This window comes from Cherax quadricarinatus, chromosome 35 (genome assembly GCF_038502225.1).
Source record: "Cherax quadricarinatus isolate ZL_2023a chromosome 35, ASM3850222v1, whole genome shotgun sequence".
Classification (NCBI taxonomy): Eukaryota; Metazoa; Arthropoda; class Malacostraca; order Decapoda; family Parastacidae; genus Cherax; species Cherax quadricarinatus.
Window position 1 is genome coordinate 11,962,073 of NC_091326.1, and position 24,858 is coordinate 11,986,930.

Sequence of the window (24,858 nt, forward strand, 5' to 3'; positions counted from 1 at the left end):
AAATTATTATTATTACAAGTTGTTATTATTACAAATTATTATTATAAAAATAAAAAAACTAAACCCACAAGGGTCATGAACATCTATAGAGTGAAGGCATACGAAAGGAATGAATTTCTAGTTAAGTTCCTGGTGTTTGACTAGAGAAAACGTAATTCTTCGACTCTCCTACCAAACGCTTGGAAAACAAATCTCATATTTATGTCAATTATAATACTGTGGGTGTGTGTATCATGTTTATATGTTTCGTAGCATGTTTATTACATAATTTTGAAAAAAACAAATATCATAGATGGATTAATGGAAATATCTATTTTAATGTAATCTACGACACTTTATGCACCCAAGAGATTATATGGCATCGAGTAGAGAGAGAGAGAGACTTAGTGATTTTAATGTGTACCTGCAAACCAACACAGTGTGTAAGTATATTTATGTACAGGTACACAGATATAATTATCAGAGGACAGAGGACCCTCGGCTAACAATATTAATCCGTTCCAGAGAGCTCATCGTTAGACGAAATTATTGTTAGCTGAATTAATTTTCCCCATAAGAAATAATGGAAATCAAATTAATCCATTCCTCTCACCCCAAAGTATGAAAAAAAAAATTTTTACCACATGAAACAGACATTTTCCTACACAAAAAAAGAAGGCATGCACAATTACTACTGTACTAAATAAAGAATACATGACACTTATCTTTATTGCAGATCTGGTGATGATTGTTGGGATGGGAGGAGAGGAGATGATGGATGTTATTAATTTTTGGAAGGGGAATCCCCTTTCATGAGGACTTGAGGTAACAAGTCCTTTTCTGGGGTTACTTCCCTTCTTTTAATGCCACTAGGACCAGCTTGAGTCACTGGACCTCTGTTGCACAACAAATCTGTCCACAGAGCTCTGTACCTCGCGTTCCCTTATCCACACCAATAACAGTCAACATCTTCGAGTACTTACAATCTCAGTTTCGAAAACATACTTGCACCTTTAGCAAGAACAGCTTCCTTGATTGCCTTTTTGTTGGCCAAGATAGTAGCGATGGTTCATTGGGGTTTGGTATACAACCTGGCCAACTCCGAGACACACACTCCACTTTCGTACTTTGCAATTATCTCTCTTTTCAATTCCATACTAATTCTCACCCTTTTTACCACAGGGTTGGCACTAAAAGCTTTCTTGGGGCCCATGGTGACTTATTTTGCAGTTACAAGCACTAAAAACACTGGGATAGTATAAAATGTTCCGAATGTATGTGTGGATGCGACCACACTGGCTGGCTTGTAAACACTGGCACACACAGGGCAGCTGAGGCACTCTCAGGCCACACGTTAACTCGTACCGGACGAATCACGTTGGGCGAGTTTTTCATTGTTGGCCGGGCCAAAACTTTTACGCTCAAATGCTTTGTTAGGCGGATTTAACGTTAGATGATGCTTTCATTAGCCGAGGGTCCACTGTACATATAAAATGTGCAATAACTTTAAAACACTTGACATTTTGGAAAATTTCCAGACATGATAGTGAGATGTGCTCAGGGAGAATGTAAACAAACCAGGTGGGGTGCGCCGTATTTGAAAGACCGCTCGCTGTATAGCAAATTTTGGTCATAATTTGACATCGCCATATTAGCGGAAAGCCGTAAGGTGAAACGCCGTAAAGTGGGGCCCTACTGTATGTGAACAGTATTTAGATGAAGGTAGGGAAGTTTTCGTTACATTTCTGGATTTAAAAAAGGCATATGATAGAGTGGATAGGGGAGCAATGTGGCAGATGTTGCAAGTATATGGAATAGATAATAAATGCTGTAAAGAGTTTTTATGAGGATAGTGAAGCTCAGGTTAGGGTGTGCAGAAGAGAGGGAGATTACTTCCCGGTAAAAGTAGGTATTAGACAGGGATGTGCAATGTCACCATGGTTCTTTAACCCTTAAACTGTCCAAACGTAAATCTACATTTGCGAGCGTACTGCTCCAACCTTGATTTTCTCCATGAGAAAATGTAAAAAAAAAAAAAAACACAGATCTACGTTCGGAGCGCTACGCAAGCAAACGTAGATCTATGTTTGGACAGTTTAAGGGTTAATATATTTATAGATGGAGTTGTAAAATAAGTATATGCTAGGGTATTGGAGAGAAGGGTGGGATTAAATCATAGGGAATCAAATACAAAATGGGAGTTGACGCAGTTACATTTTGCTGATACTGTGCTTATGGGAGATTCTAAAGAAAAGTTGCAAAGGTTAGTGGACGAGTTTGGGAGGGTTTGTAAAGGTAGAAAGTTGAAAGAGAACACAGATAAGAGTAAGGTGATGAGAGTATCAAATGATTTAGATAAAGAAAAATTAGATATCACATTGGAGAGAGGGAAAATGGAAGAAGTGAATGTTCTCAGATATTTGGCAGTTGACTGTCAGTGGATGGGTTTATGAAGGATGAGGCTAACCATAGAATTGATGAAGGAAAAAAGTTGAGTGGTGCATTGAAGCATCTGCGGAGACAAAAATTGTTATCCATGGAGGCAAAGGGAATGTACGAAAGTATAGTGGTACCAACACTCTTATATGGGTGTGAAGCTTGGGTTGCAAATGCTGCAGGGGGGAGGCAGCTGGAGGCAGCGAAGATGTCCCGTCTAAGGGCAATGTGTGGTGTAAATATTATGCAGAGAATTCGGAGTGTGGCAATTAGGTGGTGGTGTGGAGTTACTAAAAGTATTAGTCAGAGAGCTGACGAGGGGTTGTTGAGGTGGTTTGGAAGGCAGGGTAGGGTAGGGGTTGTCCTCAAAGAGGTCGAAGGGAGGGGGTACAGGAGGTTTTGTGGGCGAGGGGCTTGGACTTCCAGCAAGCATGTGTGAGCATGTTAGATAGGAGTGAATGGAGATGAATGGGTTTTGGAACCTGACGAGCTGTTGGAGTGTGAGCAGGGTAATATTTAGTTAAAGGATTCATAGAAACCAGTTACACTATTTTTATATAGCTGGACTTGAGTACTAGAAATGGGAAGTACAATGCCTGAACTTGAAAGGAGGGGTTTGGGATATTGGCAGTTTGAAGGAGTATGTTACATATATTTACCTATGCTTCTAAACTGTTATGTGGGTGCCTCACTCACACTATCACCTCACTCTGTGAGTGGGGCAAGTGTTGAATGATGATGAAAGTACAGTGGACCCTCAGCTAACGATATTAATCCGTTCCTGAAAGCTCATCGTATGCTGAAATTATCGTTAGGTGAATTAATTTTCCCCACAAGAAATAATGGAAATCAAATTAATCCGTGCAAGACACCCCAAAGAATGAAAAAAAAATTTTTTTTTACCACATGAAATATTAATTTTAATACACACAAACTGACACTTACCTTTATTGAAGATCTGGTGATGATTGATGGGATGGGAGGAGGGGAGAGTGTGGAAGTTATTAATGTTTAGAAGGGAAATCCCCTTCCATTAGGACTTGAGGTATCAAGTCCTTTTCCGGGGTTACTTCCCTTCTTTTAATGCCACTAGGACCAGCTTGAGAGTCACTGGACCTCTGTTGCACAACATATCTGTCCATAGAGGCCTGTACCTCCCATTCCTTTATGATTTGTCTAAAGTGGTTCACAACATTGTCATTGTAATAGTCACCAGCACAGTTTGCAATAGCTGTGTGAGGGTGATTTTCATCTATAAAGGTTTGCACTTCAAGCCACTTTGCACACATTTCCTTAATCTCTTTTTTCAATTCCATACTAATTCTCACCCTTTTTACCATAGGGATGGCACTAGAGGCTTTCTTGGGGTCCATGGTGACTTATTTTGCAGTTACAAGCACTAAAAACACTGGGATAATGTGACATGTACCGAATGTATGCGTAAATGCGACCGCACTGGCTACCTTGTAAACACTGGCGCTCAGACCACACGTGGACGCATCTTGAACAAATTGCGTAGGGCGAGTTTTTTAGCATTAGCCGAGGCAAAATTTTTGCGTTAAAATGTATAGTATGCTGGATTTAATGTAAGGTGATGCCATCATTAGCTGAGGGGTCCACTGTATATTCTTTTTGGGATTTTCTTTCTTTTTGGGTCACCCTGCCTCGGTGGGAGACAGTTTACTTAACAACGGAGTTCCGTTCCTAAGACCACGTTGGTAAACGAATTCATTGCTAAGTGAGGAGCATATTATAATGGTAGTCGGTTTGTGTCAACCATCTCTGATATTGTTTTAATGTCACTTTTTGCACCATTTATAACATTGCTGGTATATTTTTATACGTTTATACAGTAGTGTACTTTATACTTTAACAAATAGAATAGAAGAAATCAGCTCTAATATACATGTCACTAAGTGAGGAGAGGCTGTATATACAATAGACCATGTTAGGTATACCATTCTTGCACAATAGACTATCATTTAACATGGTAGTTATGTTACTGAAGACGCTGTGTTAGACAAAACCGTATTAGGCAAACTGAAAAACTTATGGGAACAATAGGGTTATGTTCCTGGGAGCCCCCAAAAAGCCAAACAACTTTTTTTTTTTTTTGTTACCTCCAGATCTTACAAAAATAAAAGGAATATGAAATTGTAGTTCATTGTCGTGATGCTTTTACTGCTTAAGATTACAAATGCAACAGAAATAATAGTATTTCTTACCTTAAATTGTGGGTGCTGGTGTTTGTGGATGACTGTGAAGAGAGTGGCGAGTTATGCTGTGGCCCTACTGGGCTGAGGTGGATGGTAGAGGTTCTGGTATTGAAGTCGATGGTTGTACTGGAGCGTGCATAAATCAGTCAAGTCAGACAGTCAATTCAGTAAGTCAGTCACTCGGTAAGTCAGTCAAGACATTCAGTCAAGTCAATCATCACACAAATTCATATTTACCTCATTCTTTTTGTGTACAAAATAATGCCTCATTCCTGTTATAGGCTATCTCTTGTCTAATATCTCATTTTCTTCATTAATTCTAAGACTTAAATGCTTAAACCTTTTCATGCAACTTTCAGCAACACTTGTATGCCTACTGGGTGCCATGATTGCTTGGCAGATTTAAGATATGGCAATTAATACATATCTAAAACAGAGTGAGCTACTGGCACAGGTTCATCCAACACATGCATGAAGTGAACTGAAGGCTGGGAGGGTGATGGGGCGGCTGATGCTGGCAGAGGATGGCTGTAGCCCATCCCACCCCATGGGCGACCGGGCACTCAAAATTTTTTCCCCTCCCGCAACCGTGTTAAACTAATTTTACTAATTGTTAAACAAAAATATGCTGAAATTCTTTAATGGTGCTATAACCAAAATGTGCAAGACAAAACTGTGTTAAACAACCGTCTACTGTATACAGGAGGGCCTCGCTTTATGGCAATTCGCTAATATGGATTTAAAATTTAACGAAAAATTAGTTTATATGGCTCCCTGATGCACTATGGCATCCGTGTGCTGCTCTATTAGTTTACATCCTCAATGAGCTCTGTCTCTGGATTATGTCTGGAAACTTTCCCAAATTTTAAATGTTTTAAAGTTAGTATATTTTATATATACATACACTCTGAAAACTGTATTTGTGTATCTGTACCAAAATATACTTACTGTGCTGGCATGCAGTTACACATTAAAATCACTAAGTGTCTCACTAGTGTTAAGATGCAATAAGAATAATAACTCTAGGGCACTTTAGATATTATATATGTATTACATTAATACAGACATTTTCATTAATCCATCTGTGATATTTTTTCAAACTTATACAAGAAACACGCTGCATATCATATAACCATAATACACCTACCATCCGACTTACGACCGAGTTCGGTTCCGAGAAACCGGTCGTAAGTTGAAACTGTCGTAAGTCGAACTTTACTACTGAATATCGACATAACATTTTTGTAATGACTTTATTTTATTGTTTTATTTTGGTATTTCATGTTTTACTTTACTTTTTATGCTGTTAATACTGTATTTTATACTGTAAGGTTTAGGATAAACACTGTGTACAACACAAACACTTGTTTATTTCCCAGAAATTTGGCATAAAAAACACGGTCGTAAGTCGAGTCATTGTAAGTCAAGCAGGTCGTAAGTCGGATGGTAGGTGTACATACAACCACAGTAGAAAAAAATTAACAAGTATGAGATATGGTAGCTGGGCAGCTTGTAGGAGTGACGAAAAGAATTAAGTGTTCTCCGGTCCAACACCAGAGAAGCTGTTTACAGTACAGTATCACTGGGAGGTTACTGTAGAAAAATATTCATTTCGTGTGCCTTCATTCAACATCATTTGCTCTAAAAAATGGTGTGTGGCATGAAAATGGGAGTGTTGCTGTTATTTGTTCTACTGCACCAACATGATGTCAACTTGTACACAATGTAAGGTGTTTGCATTGTGAGGAAAAAGCTTCACAAAAGAATGCATAATGCAAAATGAACGAGTATGAACACTAAGGGGAAAGGCCTTAACCCTTAAATGGTCCAAACGTATATATACGTTTTTTCAACATCTGAAAGTATGTAAAAAAATGTAGATCTGTTTTGTTTTACATTTGAAAACGTGTAAAAAACTAATCTACATTTTTTTTGTTATATTTGAAAATATGTAAAAAAAAAGTAGATCTACTTTTGGAGCACTATGAATTTGAACGTCGATCTGTTTGGACCATTTAAGGGTTAAACTTTCCAAACGTAGATCTACATTTTTTTCAACATTTGAATGTAAAAAAAGTAATTTTTTTTTTTTTACATTTGAAAATGTGTAAAAAAAACTTTGATCTACTCTTTTTTTTTGTTATATTTGAAAATATGTAAAAAAAAACGTAGATCTACTTTTGGAGCACTACACATGTGAACGTAGATCTGCTTGGACAGTTTAAGGGTTAAAACACATTTTTCCGACCGCCCTTATTTTGCTTACATTTTCTAAGTCTCTCGTTCTCTCTCATTTACAGTAACAATAATAATAGTTGTAATAAAAAGAGAAGCTGTAAGCCTCTTACTTTAAATGCCAAATCAGATATGATTAAACTCAGTAAACAAGGTATGTCAATGGCAATAATATTTTCAACGAACCGCCTGTATCCACCAAGGCAAGGCGACCTAAAAAGAAAACAAAAGTTTCTCTTTTTAACTTTAGTAATGTATACAGGAGAAGAGGCTACAAGCCCCTTGCTCCCGGCATTTTAGTCGCCTATTACGACACACATTGCTTATGGAGGAAGGGCTCTGTTCCCCTTCCCCATGAAGGGATAATAATAATAATAGCTCTGGGATGCTTTAAATATCATACAATTACTTTATTATAGACATTTTCATTAATCCATCTATAACATTTTTTCAAAATTATATAAGAAAAATGCTACATTGATAAACAAAATAAATACAATCATAATAAAACAAATAAAGAATTGCGACTGAAGTGTGGCAGCCGGAAATGCTACCACATCCGACTTCCTACAATAAATACTACGTGCTTTTCACCCTACATTAAGATTACAAATATTTTGAGATAACTAATAAGTGTACTGTATGTGCATTTTACTTTTTTATTGGTAGGTAAGACACATGGGCAACAGTTAGGCAACTTTATTCCAAAACGTTTCGCCTACACAGTAGGCTTCTTCAGTCGAGTACAGAAAGTAGGCAGGAGCAGTAGAAATGTGAAGACAATGTAATCAGTCCATCACCCATGAAGTTGTAGATTTGAGGTTGTCAGTCCCTCAGCCTGGAGAAGAGTTCTGTTCCATAGTCTGAAACAATCTGAAGAAACAAGCGACAGTGTAGAAACTTACATACTGTCGGAAGGAGAAGTGTAGAGGGGTAGAAGAGAGAATGCAGTCACTGAGATGTCACGTCTCTCTTGGATCCAAGAATTCTCACTTGAAAAAGTTGTCCAAGACGTTTAAGACTATGGAACAGGACTCTTCTCCAGGCTGAGGGACTGACAACCTCAAATCTATGACTTCAAGGGTGATGGACTGATTACAGCGTCTTCACATCTCTACTGCTCCTCCCTACTTTCTGTACTCGAATGAAGAAGCTTACTATTTTATTTATTTTATTATCACACTGGCCGATTCCCACCAAGGCAGGGTGGCTCAAAAAAGAAAAACTTTCACCATCATTCACTCATAAGAACATAAGAACATAAGAAAGAAGGAACACTGCATCACTGTCTTGCCAGAAGGGTGCTTTACACTACAGTTTTTAAACTGCAACATTAACACCCCTCCTTCAGAGTGCAGGCACTGTACTTCCCATCCCCAGGACTCAAGTCCAGCCTGCCGGTTTCCGTGAACCCCTTCATAAATGTTACTTTGCTCACACTCCAACAGCATGTCAAGTATTAAAAACCATTCGTCTCCATTCACTCCTATCAAACACGCTCACGCACGCCTGCTGGAAGTCCAAGCCCCTCGCACACAAAACCTCCTTTACCCCCTCCCTCCAACCTTTCCTAGGCCAACCCCTACCCCGCCTTCCTTCCACTACAGACTGATACACTCTTGAAGTCATTCTGTTTCGCTCCATTCTCTCTACATGTCCGAACCACCTCAACAACCCTTCCTCAGCCCTCTGGACAACAGTTTTGGTAATCCCGCACCTCCTCCTAACTTCCAAACTATGAATTCTCTGCATTATATTCACACCACACATTGCACTCAGACATGACATCTCCACTGCCTCCAGCCTTCTCCTCGCTGCAACATTCATCACCCATGCTTCACACCCATATAAGAGCGTTGGTAAAACTATACTCTCATACATTCTCCTCTTTGCCTCCAAGGACAAAGTTCTTTGTCTCCACAGACTCCTAAGTGCACCACTCACCCTTTTCCCCTCATCAGTTCTATGATTCACCTCATCCTTCATAGACCCATCCGCTGACACGTCCACTCCCAAATATCTGAATACATTCACCTCCTCCATACTCTCTCCCTCCAATCTGATATCCAATCTTTCATCACCTAATATTTTTGTTATCCTCATAACCTTACTCTTTCCTGTATTCACTTTTAATTTTCTTCTTTTGCACACCCTACCAAATTCATCCACCAATCCCTGCAACTTCTCTTCAGAATCTCCCAAGAGCACAGTGTCATCAGCAAAGAGCAACTGTGACAACTCCCACTTTATGTGTGATTCTTTATCTTTTAACTCCACGCCTCTTGTCAAGACCCTCGCATTTACTTCTCTTACAACCCCATCTATAAATATTTTAAACAACCATGGTGACATCACACATCCTTGTCTAAGGCCTACTTTTACTGGGAAATAATTTCCCTCTTTCCTATGTACTCTAACTTGAGCCTCACTATCCTCGTAAAAACTCTTCACTGCTTTCAGTAACCTACCTCCTACACCATACACCTGCAACATCTGCCACATTGCCCCCCTATCCACCCTGTCATACGCCTTTTCCAAATACATAAATGCCACAAAGACTCTTTAGCCTTATCTAAATACTGTTCACTTATATGTTTCACTGTAAACACCTGGTCCACACACCCCCTACCTTTCCTAAAGCCTCCTTGTTCATCTGCTATCCTATTCTCCGTCTTACTTTTAATTCTTTCAATAATAACTCTACCATACACTTTACCAGGTATACTCAACAGACTTATCCCCTTATAATTTTTGCACTCTCTTTTGTACCCTTTGCCTTTATACAAAGGAACTATGCATGCTCTCTGCCAATCCCTAGGTACCTTACCCTCTTCCATACATTTATTAAATAATTGCACCAACCACTCCAAAACTATATCCCCACCTGCTTTTAACATTTCTACCTTTATCCCATCAATCCCGGCTGCCTTACCCCCTTTCATTTTACCTACTGCCTCACGAACTTCCCCCACACTCACAACTGGCTCTTCCTCACTCCTACAAGATGTTATTCCTCCTTGCCCTATACACGAAATCACAGCTTCCCTATCTTCATCAACATTTAACAATTCCTCAAAATATTCCCTCCATCTTCCCAATACCTCTAACTCTCCATTTAATAACTCTCCTCTCCTATTTTTAACTGACAAATCCATTTGTTCTCTAGGCTTCCTTAACTTGTTAATCTCACTCCAAAACTTTTTCTTATTTTCAACAAAATTTGTTGATAACATCTCACCCACTCTCTCATTTGCTCTCTTTTTACATTGCTTCACCACTCTCTTAACCTCTCTCTTTTTCTCCATATACTCTTCCCTCCTTGCATCACTTCTACTTTGTAAAAACTTCTCATATGCTAACTTTTTCTCCCTTACTACTCTCTTTACATCATCATTCCACCAATCGCTCCTCTTCCCTCCCGCACCCACTTTCCTGTAACCACAAACTTCTGCTGAACACTCTAACACTACATTTTTAAACCTACCCCATACCTCTTCAACCCCATTGCCTATGCTCTCATTAGCCCATCTATCCTCCAATAGCTGTTTATATCTTTCCCTAACTGCCTCCTCTTTTAGTTTATAAACCTTCACCTCTCTCTTCCCTGATGCTTCTATTCTCCTTTTATCCCATCTACCTTTTACTCTCAGTGTAGCTACAACTAGAAAGTGATCTGATATATCTGTGGCCCCTCTATAAACATGTACATCCTGAAGTCTACTCAACAGTCTTTTATCTACCAATACATAATCCAACAAACTACTGTCATTTCACCCTACATCATATCTTGTATACTTTAAACCCCTTTCTATACAAAGTTCAATCAAAGGGCTCCCATTATCATTTACACCTGGCACCCCAAACTTACCTACCACACCCTCTCTAAAAGTTTCTCCTACTTTAGCATTCAGGTCCCCTACCACAATTACTCTCTCACTTGGTTCAAAGGCTCCTATACATTCACTTAACATCTCCCAAAATCTCTCTCTCTCCTCTGCATTGCTCTCTTCTCCAGGTGCATACACGCTTATTATGACCCACTTCTCGCATCCAACCTTTACTTTAATCCACATAATTCTTGAATTTACACATTCATATTCTCTTTTCTCCTTCCATAACTGATCCTTCAACATTACTGCTACCCCTTCCTTTGCTCCAACTCTCTCAGATACTCCAGATTTAATCCCATTTATTTCCCCCCACCGAAACTCCCCTACCCCCTTCAGCTTTGTTTCACTTAGGGCCAGGACATCCAACTTCTTTTCATTTATAACATCAGCAATCATCTGCTTCTTGTCATCCGCACTACATCCACGCACATTCAAGCATCCCAGTTTTATAAAGTTTTTCTTCTCTTTTTTAGTAAATGTCTACAGGAGAAGGGGTTACTAGCCCATTGCTCCCGGCATTTTAGTCGCCTCATACGACACGCATGGCTTACGGAGGAAATATTCTTTTCCACTTCCCCATGGACAATAGAAGAAATAAAGAAGAACAAGAGCTATTTAGAAAAAGGAGAAAAACCTAGATGTATGTATATACATATGCATGTGCGTGTCTGTGAAGTGTGAGCAAAATGTAAGTAGGAGTAGCAAGATATCCTTGTTATCTAGCATGTTTATGAGACAGAAAAAGACACCAGCAATCCTACCATCTTACTGTACAGGCGAAATGTTTCGGAATAAAGTTGCCTAACTGTTGCCCATGTGTCTTACCTACCAACCTGTCGGTATTGTATAACATTTTGATATTTACTTTTTTATTGTTTTTGTATACTACCTAGTTCTATTGCTAACTTAATATATGATAGTGTAAACATGTTATCAGACATTTACATGCATTTAAAAGTGAAAAAAAGGGCAATTCGCTTTATGGAGATTTCTGCTTTACAGTTGTAGCCTGGAAGCTAACCCACCATATAAGTAATGCCCTTCTGTATGTATATTTAATACACCAGCTGTGTTCTACCAAGGTAGGATGATCCAAAAAAAGAACCACTTTCACTATCATTCATTATGACTGTCTTGCCAAAAGCACTAATACACAAACAACCTGCACATAGAAGAGAGAAGCTTACGACTATGTTTCGGTCCGACTTGGACCATTTACAAAGTCACACTGTGACTTTGTGAATTAGTTATCTCAGTGTGACTTTGTAAATGGTCCAAGTCGGACCGAAATGTCATCATAAGCTTCTCTCTTCTATGTGCGGGTTATTTGTGTATCGTTCCAGTCACGGTATTGTGCCTTTTTTTTTGTTATAAAAGTACTAATACTAGTTCAGATGCCCCTCTAAACTACAAATATCCTACCCCTCCTTCAGAGCACAGGCATTGTACTTCCCACCTCCAAACTCAAGCCTGGCTAATCAGTTTCCCTGAATCCCTTCACAAAATGTTACCATGCCTACACTCCAACAGCACATCAAATCCCCCAAAAAACATTTGCCTCCACTCCTATCTAACATGCTCACACATTCCTGCCAGACATACAAGCTTCTCACACACAAAACCTCCTGTACCCCAGTTTCTCCAACCTTACCTAGGGCAACCCCTACCTTGATTTCCCTCCACTACAGATTAATGCATCCAAGTCATCCTATTTTTCTCTATCCTCTCTAAATGTCCTAACCATCTCAACAACCCCTCCTCAGTCCTCTGAGATGGTAACCCGCATCTCCTAATCTCCAAGTTACACCACACTTTGCCCTCAGATATGACATCTCCACTGCCTCCAGCCTCTTCCTCACTGCAACATTCACAATCCACACTGCACATCCATATAAGCATTGGCACTAGTATGCTCTCAAACATACCCTTTTGGCTCCATGAATAAGGTTCTTTGTCTCCACAGATGCCTCAGTGCACCACCCACCATTTTTCCCTTATCAGTTTTATGATTCATCTTGTCTTTCATAGACCCATCCAACACCATAATTGTTCAACATATTTATAGATGGAGTTGTAAAAGAAATGAATGGAAGGGTGTTGGAGATAGGTAAGGGACTAAAAGATAACAAATCTGATATCAAGTGGGAGTTGTCACAGCTGCTCTTTAAGGATATCGTAGTTCATTTGGGAAATTCTGAAAAGAAACAGAAAAAACTGGAGGAGGAATTTAAGAGGGTGTGTAAAATGAAGGAAATTAAAATTAACATAGGAAAGAGCAAGGCAATGAGAGTAACAAAAAAAATGCAATGAATGGATGGACATCAGATTGGAGGGAGTGAGTTTAGAGGGTGTGAATGTGTTCAGCAATATTGGAGTTGACAGTGGATGGGTACATAAAAGATGAGGCAAACTTTAAAAAAGGTGAGGGGTACAAGGTAAGCGGGGCACTGAGGCATCTTTGGAGAAAAAGAACTTCATTCATGGAAGTTAATAGGAAAAATGTACCCGAGTATGGTGGTGCCAACATTATTACATGGGTGTGAAGCAAGGGCTTCCAATATTGTATCAAGGAAGCAGCTAGAGACAGTGGAGCTGTCATGTTTGAGAGCGATGTGTGACGTGAACACTGCAGAGAACTTGGAATGTACAGATTAGACGGTGTGGAGTTACCAAAATTATGAAGAAGGGTTGTTGACGTGGTTTGGGCATTTAGAGGATGGAGCAAAATAGAATGACTAGGAGGGTATATAAATCTGTGGAGGAGGGAAGGAAGGGTAGGGGTCATCCCAGGAAGGGTTGGAGGGATAGTGGCTTCAGCATCCAAGAGGCTTGTGTGAGCATGTTAGATTGGAGTGGAGGCAAGTGGTTGCTATGACTTATCACAGTCATGTGTGAGCAAGGTAACATTCATGAAAGGATTCAAGGAAACCAGTTAGGACAGATTTGAGCCCTGGAGAGTGGGAAGCACAGTGCCTGCAATCTGAATGAGGGCTGAAGATGTTACAATTTGGAGGGGCATCTAAACTGTGATTTCAGCACACTTCTGCTGAGACAAGTGATTGAATGCGTGCCTTCTTTTTTTTTTTATTATTATTATTCAACCTACCTCAGTGGGAGACAGTAGGTGTGTTAATTAAGAAAAAATAAAATACAAGAATTGAACCTATATGGGTCATACAACAGTTATTATAGCAAAGATAGGAAATTTACCCAATAAGCTATAAAATGAGTGATTAATAATATATTACCTGTGTAAGGATAACGTAGACAAAGGAGCCGAGGATGATGACGGTCATAACAATTCGCTGTCTTCGACTCATTTCAATACAAGATAAGAACGGACGAATGTCTTCCTCCCACCGCTTCCATCATTATGTAGGTCATAAGAGTTTGGAGTCAGGACATAATTTGCTTGATACTGCTAAATCATTACTGAGTCATGTATACATGTATAACATAATTGTAAAAGGTATAGTAATATAAATTATAACACAAGATATATTATAAGAGACAGAAGCAAAAAGAAAAAAGCAGTAACTTATACAATGTCTCCAAATGGCCTGGCTAAACAATAGTAAAATTGTTGACCTTGGATTAAAAAAAAAAAAGTTAAAGCCTATTCAATATGAAATAAAAATTATGATTATTATGGTATTATTACAGCACCTGAGAAAATGGGAGATACTGCAATTATATACCCTGGATGGGCTTTGAGGGGTTTTCCTGCTCCTGCAACCTAGCCCTGGGCCAGGCTTGTCTGATGCTTGCCTTGTCAAAGAACCCTTCATTAACCCTTTCAGGGTCCAGAGGCCAAATTTCAAAGTGCACACCAGGGTCCAAAAATTAAAAAAAAAAAAAAAATTATTTTTACTTATGAAATGGTAAAGAATCTTTTTCTGAAGGTAATAAAACAAAAAGTACGAAATTTGATGGAAAATTTACGAAATTATGCTCTCGCGAATTTTGATGTGTCAGCGATATTTACGAATTGGCAATTTTGCCGAAGTTGACTCCCCTTTTAGGTCAATTACACGATTCCAGTTGACCAAATTCTTAGTTGTTGCACTAGTATTACTTCTATTCTATCGAATGAGCACATGAAATTGCCAAGTCAATTGTTTCGACTACAAAATAAAGTGATCGGAAATTGGTAATTTGGCCAATTTAACACAAAGTTCAAAATATTCCAATTTCAAAAGAGGGTCCAGAATAAACAATGTAGGTATTCCTGGCACTAAACTAACATTTCCTCTGTTCATTAGTTATGTTTTGAGGCTTTACAAATGAATTCCATATTGATTTTTATTCACATAAGGAATTTTTATTCAAACTTAAAAATAGAAGATTTACTGTTATGCAATATTGTAATAATTGTATAAATATCATCACCATATTTGTGAATGTATATTAGACCCACCAGCTGGTGTGTATTAGACGTGTGAGGTCGTTTGTTTACTCTTGAATCGGGAAAAATTTAACATTTCTGCTACTTTGAGCTCAGTTTCAAGTTATTTCCAGTGCTAAAATCAATCAAAATCATCTCTATTTCTGTAATATGTCTTCCATTCTATCAAATGAGACCAAAAAATCGCAAATACAACTATAAAAAAAACATACGAAAAAATACTGCAAAGTAGCTGTTTTAATCGAAAAACACGGTCTCAGTTTTTTTTTTCTCATTATACACTGTGTGCTGCAGGATTTGTTTTATGTGGTGCACACACACCACATAGATGTATTCTCTCATATCCAGGCCCAAATTTACCACTCACAGCTTATCAGAGTGAGCTGAGCTCATGGTGTAACGGCACGGACCCTGAAAGGGTTAACATCAAGGCACCCTCCTTGAAGGGGATCTGCTATCTGTTAGAGTTTCTGGGGATTATCTTCCCCACAGCACAGTCTCTAGACCAAGGTTGGAAAGGAAATATTACAGGATTAAGACCTATTAAGAAGTATACGTTTAGTAAAGCAAAGATACATGTACAGTATATTGAATGCAAGCAGAAGTTTGCAAGATTTATTTGTCATCTTGCATGTTCCCGAGACAAAAAAAAGATCAGCAGTCCTGTCAGAGTGCAAAAAAAACAAAAAAAAAAAATTCAACTGGTTTCCCTTTTATGCTTATTTGACTAGATGGTAGTACAGTGGAACCTCAAAAATCGAACTTAATCCGTTCCAAGAGCTAGTTCTAAATTCGAAAAGTCTGAAATTCGAAGCAATATTTCCCATAAGAAATAATGGAAATAAAATTAATCCGTTCCAGAAGCCCAAAAATATTCACACAAAAAATACATTTTATATAGATTAATTACAGTTTTACATACAACAAATGCTATAGTTTTTAATTATGTATAGTAATACATATAAAATAACATTTTTACTTACCTTTATTGAAGATTGGTGATGGCATCTGGAAGATAGGGAGGAGGAGAGAGGGAGTTGGGGTTAGCGTTTGGAAGGAGAATCCCCCTCCATGAGGACTTCAGGTAAAGCCCTCTCTGGGGTTACTTCCCTTCTCTGTCTTTTAATGCCACTAGGACCAGCTTGAGAGTCACTGGACCCCTGTCTCACAAAATAATTGTCCACAGTCCTCTGTTTCTGGCACCTTTAACATTTCCCTAAAATGGGACATGGTTCTGTCACTGAACTTGTTGCAAAGATGGCTTGTTTCAGCTTGCTCAGGGTGGTACTTCTGCACAAACATTTGGACATCATTCCACTTGGCAAATCTCCTTAATCTTTGAAGAAGGCACCTCATCCACTCCCTATATTAACACCTTTCACAACATCAGCTTCCTCGATTTATTCTTTTTGACAGGATAGAACCAATGGTCGACTTGATTTTCCCATACATCCTGGCAAGCTCAACAAGTCTCACACCACTCTCATACTTCTGTATTATTTCCTTCTTCACATCTATGGTGTTTCTCACTTTCTTTACCACAGGGGTACCACTAGCAAGTTTCTTTGGGCCCATGGCAGCTTATTTCACAGTCCCACAAGCACTAAACACAACGAAGTAATCGTAAAATGCGTGAATGAGAGCACAGGTTAGTGTTCACTCAAGCATAAGCAAAGCTAGACTGCTCACGGCGCCTGCGCGGGGACGCGGGCGGCAGACAGGTCCTGTACCCAGCGGTCCGAAAATAGGGGCACGTTCGATAATAGGGGCACAGTTTGTCCGAAAAAATGGTCCTATTTTCGAAACGTTCGATATGTGATACGTTCGATTTTTGAGGTTCCACTGTACCTCCTTGGATGGTTGCTGTAATGCCCTGGATGACCACTGTTTATCAACCTACTGTATAATGACAGTGGCATGTACTCATAAGGAGTAAAGTAAGCGCTGATTATCATATAAAAATTATCTTCAGAATTATCAGTATCATATACTACGTCTACAGTACATGATACTGATGAACTGGTTGCCCATACATGCAAGAGGATGACAATACAAACAAAAACCTCAACATTTATGGCAAGTGCTAAACCTGTGTAAGCAAGTACCACAACCATTATGGTGAGAAGACACTCTACCCTATGAAAGGAGATTACGTGCACACATTATTGAAGAGAATTCTCTGTAGGACATATGTTAGACTGTTCTGAAATACTCTTTACTGAACTTACAGACATGGCAGTGACTAGCAGTCTTATAATGTTTTCCTCTGCTATTCACTAAATCTCCTTTGTCTTTTCAGAAGTATATACCCTTTCATATTTGAATCATGTCTACAACTTTACTTTTAATGATAAGGGATTTAGAGTAGATAAAGAACAGCATTTCCTCCTGCTTTCATGACCGTAGCAGAAATCAACGGCATCTTCTTACAGGTGAATGTGGAATCAACCAGGACATGTCAGATGCTGTGATGGTATGGAATTGTTATTTTTCATATGTATCCCCTAGGGTCAAACTGCACAGTGGCAAGAATATGATATGACATGAAGGGCTAGTAACCCCCTTCTCCTGTATATATTACTAAATGTAAAAGGAGAAACTTTCGTTTTTCCTTTTGGGCCACCCCGCCTCAGTGGGATACAGCCGACGTGTTGAAAGAAAGAAAAAGTGTACATTAGTATCTAAGTTAATCCCAGTTCTGATGAAAATTTGTCTGAAAACATCCATGATACATTACTGTATACAAGTCTATTGTAGTGTATCAAACTGACTGAATTATTGAAGGTTTATCAGGTCTGAAAATGTCCATTATATACAAGAGAGAATAAAGTTTTTGAGAAGACAACAGTGTATACTGCATTTATGATACAAAGCCAATGGCATTTTAATTAAAGAGGGTTTTTTGGAAGCTTTCATGTCTGTAAAGAGTTAATGGTAACAACATTGAAGGGATAAAACTAAAATACACATACCAAGGACTTGCATCATAAAAATCAATTAGTGTCAATTTCACCTCCTACAGAAAAATATGCAGTGGTACCTCGAGTTACGAACTTAATTCGTTCCAGAAGGCTGTTCAAGTGCCGATACCGAGCGAATTTGTTCCCATAAGGAATAATGTAAATTAGATTAGTCCATTTCAGACCCCCAAAAATACACTTACAAAAGCCCTTACAAAAATACATTTGCATAATTGTTCTAGCTGGGAGCTATTTGAAACTCACGGTACCACTGTACTAGATTCCATGAAAGTCAGTGTGGCATTGGCCTTGAACATGGAAAGAAAGTCCACTGTAGATGAATTTTTCATTGCCTTTTTTGTTAACATAACTGAATTTGCTATCCTGCCTGTTATCCTGTTATCCTGCCTCAGCTAAATTCAAAACCCAGTAATATCTAAACTACCATTCATAACAGTCAAATAACACTTAGTAGCATATAGGTACCATACCTAAGTGAATAGGAGCAGTGGCTGCAAGAGACTATACCTTTGATGAGTTTCGAGTCTTTCCACTCCCTGGCCATGGGCCAGGCTCATCCACTTCAACCTATGTCTTTCCCCACTTGACTATTAAAGCTTTAGATATATCTATCCAGTAATTTTAACAAACATCATGTATAAATAAAATAATATACACAGTACGTACTATAATATGTATATTAATTTTATATAATTAAATCTAAATATATAGTAAATTACTAAAAGTACACATTTTTTTTCTGGATTAAGAGACCCCTCACCAGCATCACTGTAGCTCTCTTGAGGGAAACCTCTGTGAATCAACAGCAATGTTGGACTGAAAAGTGCTGTAAATGCACTAAGAAAGAGGTAAGGTTACAGTTGACTACAACCATAAGTTGAATGAAAAGGAAATTCTGACACTTGTATATGGCGTATCATATTTGTTGACTTGGTTAACCCTTTCAGGGTTTCTGACGTACTAGTACAGCTTACACACCAGGGTTTTTGACATACTAGTATGCCTAAATTCTAGTGCCCTCAAATCTAGTGAGAGAAAGCTGGTAGGCCTACATATGAAAGAATGGGTCTATGTGGTCAGTGTGTGCAGTATAAAAAAAAAATCCTGCAGCACACTGCGTAATGAGAAAAAAAAAACTGAGTGTTTTTGGTTTAAAACAGCGACTTTGCACTGTATTTTTGTATGGTATTTATGATGGTATTCTAGTTTTCCTGGTCTCATTTTATAGAATGGAAGACATATTACAGAAATTGAGGCAATTTTAATTGGTTTTACAATGAAAAGTACCTTGAAATTGAGCTCAAAGTAGCAGAAATCTTCGATTTTTGCGAAGTTCAAAAGTAAACAAATCATGCTATGCGTCCAATACATGTCAACTGGTGTGTCTAATATTCTTTCACAAGTGTGCTGATATTATTTATACCATTTCTACACTAACGCAGAAGTTTGCATAACAGTAAATCTTCTATTTTTTGAGAGAATAAAAATTCAAAGTGGAAAGCAAAAGAATGTAAGAGAGGCATGGGGACGTGACTAATGAACAGAGGAAATGTCATTTTAGTGCCAGGAATGTCTTTCTTGTTTATTCTGGACCCTATTTGGAAATTGGCATCTTTTGAAATTTGTGTGAAATTGGCAAAATTGCTAAATTTCGACCACTTTATTGGATAGTTGAAATCGGTAAATGGGTGGTTTCTTGTACTCATTCGATATAAAAAATGGAGTTCTGGCGAAATAGTTATGATTTTTGTCGACTAGTACACTGGAATTGTCCAAAAATAGGGCTCAAAATGGGCAAAATCGCTGATGAGTAAACATCATCGAGACCACTAACTTCGCGAGAGCATAATTCCATAAGTTTTCCATCAAATTTCATACTTTTGGCGTCATTATGATCAGGAAAAGATTCTCTATCTTTAGATAAGATTTTTTTTTTTTTTTGAAAATGTCGACCCTGAGAACAAGTCTGGGAGAGGGCCTTTCGACCCTGAAAGGGTTAATAATGTAGGTATGATGGGATATTCTAATATGTATTGTACATGCAGAAGGATATCGATAATAAATACTTTTAACAATAAATCTTGCATACGATAAATAGACAGCTAAAAAAGATAATTATCATAATCAGGGAAAAGCTCTAAAATCGTATGGGATCATACAGCACATGGGGAACAGAAGGAAATCAGGTTTGATCCAGGGTAAGGATAGGTCCACTTCCTTCGATCAAGAGCCCTTATCAGCATCAAGGCACCTTCCTTGAGACGCAGCTACAGTAGAAAAAGAGCACATTATTATTACTGTCATCATTATTAAATTATAATTTAATAATGATGACAGTAATAATAATGTGCTTTTGGTAATACAGTGGAACCTCAAAATTCGAACGTATCACATATCAAACGTTTCAAAAATAGAACCCTTTTTTCGAACCAACTTTGTCCCTATTATCAAATGCGCCCCTATTTTCGGACCACCGGGTACCGGAGATGTCCACCAGCCTGTTCTGTCCGCGTCCACGTGCAGGTGCCGTGAGCCAGTCTGGCTTTGTTTATGTTTGAGTGAACACTAACCTGTGCTCTCATTCAAACATTTTACAACTATTTCATTGTGTTTAGTGCTTGTGGGACTGCAAAATAAGCTACCATGGGCCCAAAGAAACTTGCTAGTGGTACCCCTGTGGTAAAGAAAGTGAGAAACACCATAGATGTGAAGAAGGAAATAATACAGAAGTGGAATGATGTCCAAATGGAATGATATCCAAATGTTTGTGAAAAAGTACCACCCTGAGCAAGTTGAAACAAGCCATCTTTGCAACAAGTTCAATGACAGAACCATGTCCCATTTTAGGGAAATCTTAAAGAGGCACCAGAAACAGAGGACTGTGGACAGTTATTTTGTGAGACAGGGGTCCAGTGACTCTCAAGCTGGTCCTAGTGGCATTAAAAGACAGAAGGGAAGTAACCCCAGAGAGGGCTTTACCTGAAGTCCTCATTTAGAGGGATTCTCCTTCCAAACACTAACCCCAACTCCCTCTCTCCTCCTCCCTATCTTCCACATGCCATCACCAATCTTCAGTAAAGGTAAGTAAAAATGCTGTTTTATATTTATATACATAATTGAACACTATAGTATTTCTTGTGTGTATGTAAAACTGTAATTAATCTATAAAATGTATTTTTTTGTGAATATTTTTGGGTTTCTGGAACGGATTAATTGTATTTCCATTATTTCTTATGGGAAATATTGCTTCGATTTTCAAACTTTTCGAATGTAAAACTAGCTCTTGGAACAGATTAAGTTCGAAATTTGAGGTTTCACTGTACTACTATTGGTAAGTAATTACCAATAGTAGTACAGAATTATTACTATTAATCAGTCAACACAGCATTACCATCATTGTTTTAATATTTTATCACTGTACTATTTATCTGTAATGCATGTAAAATTTTAGCATTCAAAACTGATCAAATTTACCCAATGTATCATATGTCCAATGACATTCATGGAAAGTTACTAGAGCATTCATCACTTAAAACATTAGAGAGAGAAGTGTAGTGACACCATACAGAGAGCAAAGTGCAACATCAAAACCAGTGGTTTAATAGTACAGTAAATAATGCCAATGAAAATACTCCAAAAGCCACAATGTGTATGTCAAGTATCAGAATGAGGTGAATGCACATTCTTAAGAAGAAACAATCTTCAGTGCAACAAGTTACACTACCACTGAAACACACTCATGTCGGTGCATCAACAAATCAGAAGAAAAACAATACTTTATCTGTCTCCATCTTTCTTTTGGTTTGGTTCTGGCACCCTGTAGTAAAATCATGGCTGTGATAGCTGAAAAGAATAAAATGTAAAAAATACTGGCTGCTTGGCCAAAACTACAATTGTTGGAGGTATAGTAGAGTACAATATTTTGTAATGTTTTAATGAATGCAGAGGCTAATATTCAAAATGAATGCATATGGTTAAAAATAAAGTTGACAATAACCTATCAAGCCATTTAAAGCTATTGTATTTACTGTGTAAAAAGTATATACTGTATACCAAAGGATTAATAAAAAATTACAAATAAGCACAAGAAAAAATTACCAGTCAAAATAATCTTAAATAAAAATTTGATTCTAAGCAAATAAAATATCTCCATTACAGTAAACCAAGTATAGCAAATAAATTTTACATAGGACTCAAAAACAAAAAATAAAAGATTACTCAGCATAAAAGCAGTTACACTAGTAGATATTACTTTATTTTGCAACTCTTGCCTAAAGTATTCTTCAAGTACAGTGGACCCCCACCTTACGGTCAGCTCCTAACTCGAACAATTATGTAAGTGTATTTTTGTAAGTGCTTTTGTACGTGTATATTTGGGGGTCTGAAACGGACTAATCTAATTTACAATATTCCTTATGGGAACAAATTCATTCGGTAACAGCACCCAAACAGGCTTCTGGAATGAATTAATATCGTAAGTTGGGGGTCCACTGTACTACAGTATAATAATGTAAATAATGCACTGGAGATGCACTATATGCTTTTATTAAGGACTAATTAATGCAAAACAAAGTAAAAAAGCTTGAGATACTGTAAAGTACTGTATCCAAACCTGGAATAATGCCATTTTTCTAGAAAAGCTATATATACAGTGCATTTCTTCTGGGATTAGAGGGATTTCTAAGAAACAAGCTCATGATCAGAGCCTAATTTAAAATGGACTGCCTGTAATGGCATTCCTTCACATTTGTTGTATGGTGCATGTCACTTATATGTTGCATAACTGTTTTTTACCGCAGTGTGCTAACTAGATTCTCTAATGTATTACTGTACATATTTGAGACTATCACGTGCTATCTCCTATCTTACCTGGTGCTCTCACATGCTATTGCAAGGTTTCGTGTCACCTGGCGTTTTCCTTTTAAAAATCTTTATGCATTACCTCTTATTATGTGCCAGTTAATGCAATCTTAAAGAATTATGGTATTTAATGGCTTTTATGTACAGTAGTATCATACTGTACTTTAATGTACAGTACAGTAATCCTTCAGTATTCATGGGAGATGCATTCCTGAGGTGACAACAAATGCAGAAACCATGACTAACACTACCATGATTTTATATTTACTATACAGTAAACTATATAATATACCATGAAGTAAAAAATACAATGTCAATTTGTTCTGGCTAAACTGTTTGTATGTCATAAACAAGTGAAGTACATAATGTGAAATCAAATTACTATTTTTCCTTCATATATCTACATTTTGATTCATTTAATGGCTGCCTCAGGATGGGACTCTCATGACTTAATAAGGGATTGCTGTACTATACTGTACTTTAGTGGAATTTTCACATGCTATAAGGCTAATTGTGTGCCATGTGGTATTTACGTATATACTGCACATGTTTAAGATGATAGTTAATGTTAATTCATATTTCAAATACGTAACTATTAATATTATAAAATGTACGTACTACATTAAAATTATTGCTGTCATGCATGATAAAACTCTACAACTACCAACCCTACAATGATGTAAGGTAGGTAGTTGTGATGTACAGTGGAACCTTGGAACTTGAACTGAATCCATTCATGAAGGCTGTTCAAGTGCCGATCTGTTTGAGTACTGAACGAATTTTTCCCAACCAATTTTCTTTTATGGTTGGCTGTTATCACTAATCTTCATAGGCCCAATGGTGACACCATAAAATGTGAAGAAACACAAAATAGTTTACAACAAAGTTCTGGCACGTCACGTTTGTTTGGTCGAGTGCCAAGCAAATGGTCGACTGCCAAGCAAATGGTCAACAAAGGGGGCAATAAAGCAATAGCAAAGAACTACAGACCGATAGCACTAACACCCCATATCATAAAAATCTTTGAAAGGGTCCTAAGAAGCAAGACTACCACCCATCTAGAAACCCATCAGTTACACAACCCAGGGCAACATGGGTTTAGAGCAGGTCGCTCCTGTCTGTCTCAACTACTGGATCACTACGACAAGGTCCTAGATGCACTAGAAGACAAAAAGAATGCAGATGTAATACATACAGACTTTGCAAAAGCTTTCGACAAGTGTGACCATGGCGTAATAGCGCACAAAATGCGTGGTAAAGGAATAACAGGAAAAGTTGGTAGATGGATCTACAATTTCCTCACAAACAGAACACAAAGAGAAGTAGTCAACAGAGTAAAGTCCGAGGCGGCTACGGAGAAAAGCTCTGTTCCACAAGGAACAGTACTCGCTCCCATCTTGTTTCTCATCCTCATATCTGACATAGACAAGGATGTCAGCCACAGCACCATGTCTTCCTTTGCAGATGACACCCAAATCTGCATGACAGTGTCTTCCATTGCAGACACTGCAAGGCTCCAGGTGGACATCAACCAAATCTTTCAATAGGCTGCAGAAAACAATACAAAGTTCACCGATGAGAAATTTCAATTACTCCGATACGGTAGACACGAAGAAATCAAAACTTCTTCAGAGTACAAAACAAATTCCGGCCACTAAATAGAGCGAAAAACAAACGTCAAAGACCTTTGAGTGATCATGTCGGAGGATCTCACCTTCAAGGACCATAACATTATATCAACTGCAGCTGCAAGAAAAATTACAGGATAGATAATGAGAACCTTCAAAACTAGGGATGCCAAGCCCATGATGACACTTCAGGTCGCTTGTTCTATCAAGGCTGGAATATTGCTGCAC

The 24,858-nt window shown here is 38.1% G+C and overlaps 1 protein-coding gene across 4 annotated transcripts in view; it reads right to left on the bottom strand.

Moving 5' to 3' along the window:
• The window catches only part of LOC128694983 (galactosylgalactosylxylosylprotein 3-beta-glucuronosyltransferase S), a 109,067-nt gene that overhangs the window by 70,922 nt on the left and 13,287 nt on the right, over nucleotides 1-24,858 (bottom strand). For 2 of the 4 annotated variants that reach the window (XM_070091386.1, XM_053785356.2), the window contains exons 2-3: nucleotides 21,919-21,985; nucleotides 14,005-14,118 (exon numbers count right to left, since the gene is read on the bottom strand). In XM_070091386.1, coding sequence (XP_069947487.1) covers nucleotides 14,005-14,118; nucleotides 21,919-21,933 — 129 coding nt within the window. In that variant the 5' untranslated portion in view covers nucleotides 21,934-21,985. The remainder of the gene's footprint in view (nucleotides 1-14,004; nucleotides 14,119-21,918; nucleotides 21,986-24,858) is intronic. The other 2 variants (XM_053785358.2, XM_053785359.2) reach the window with 1 other exon arrangement.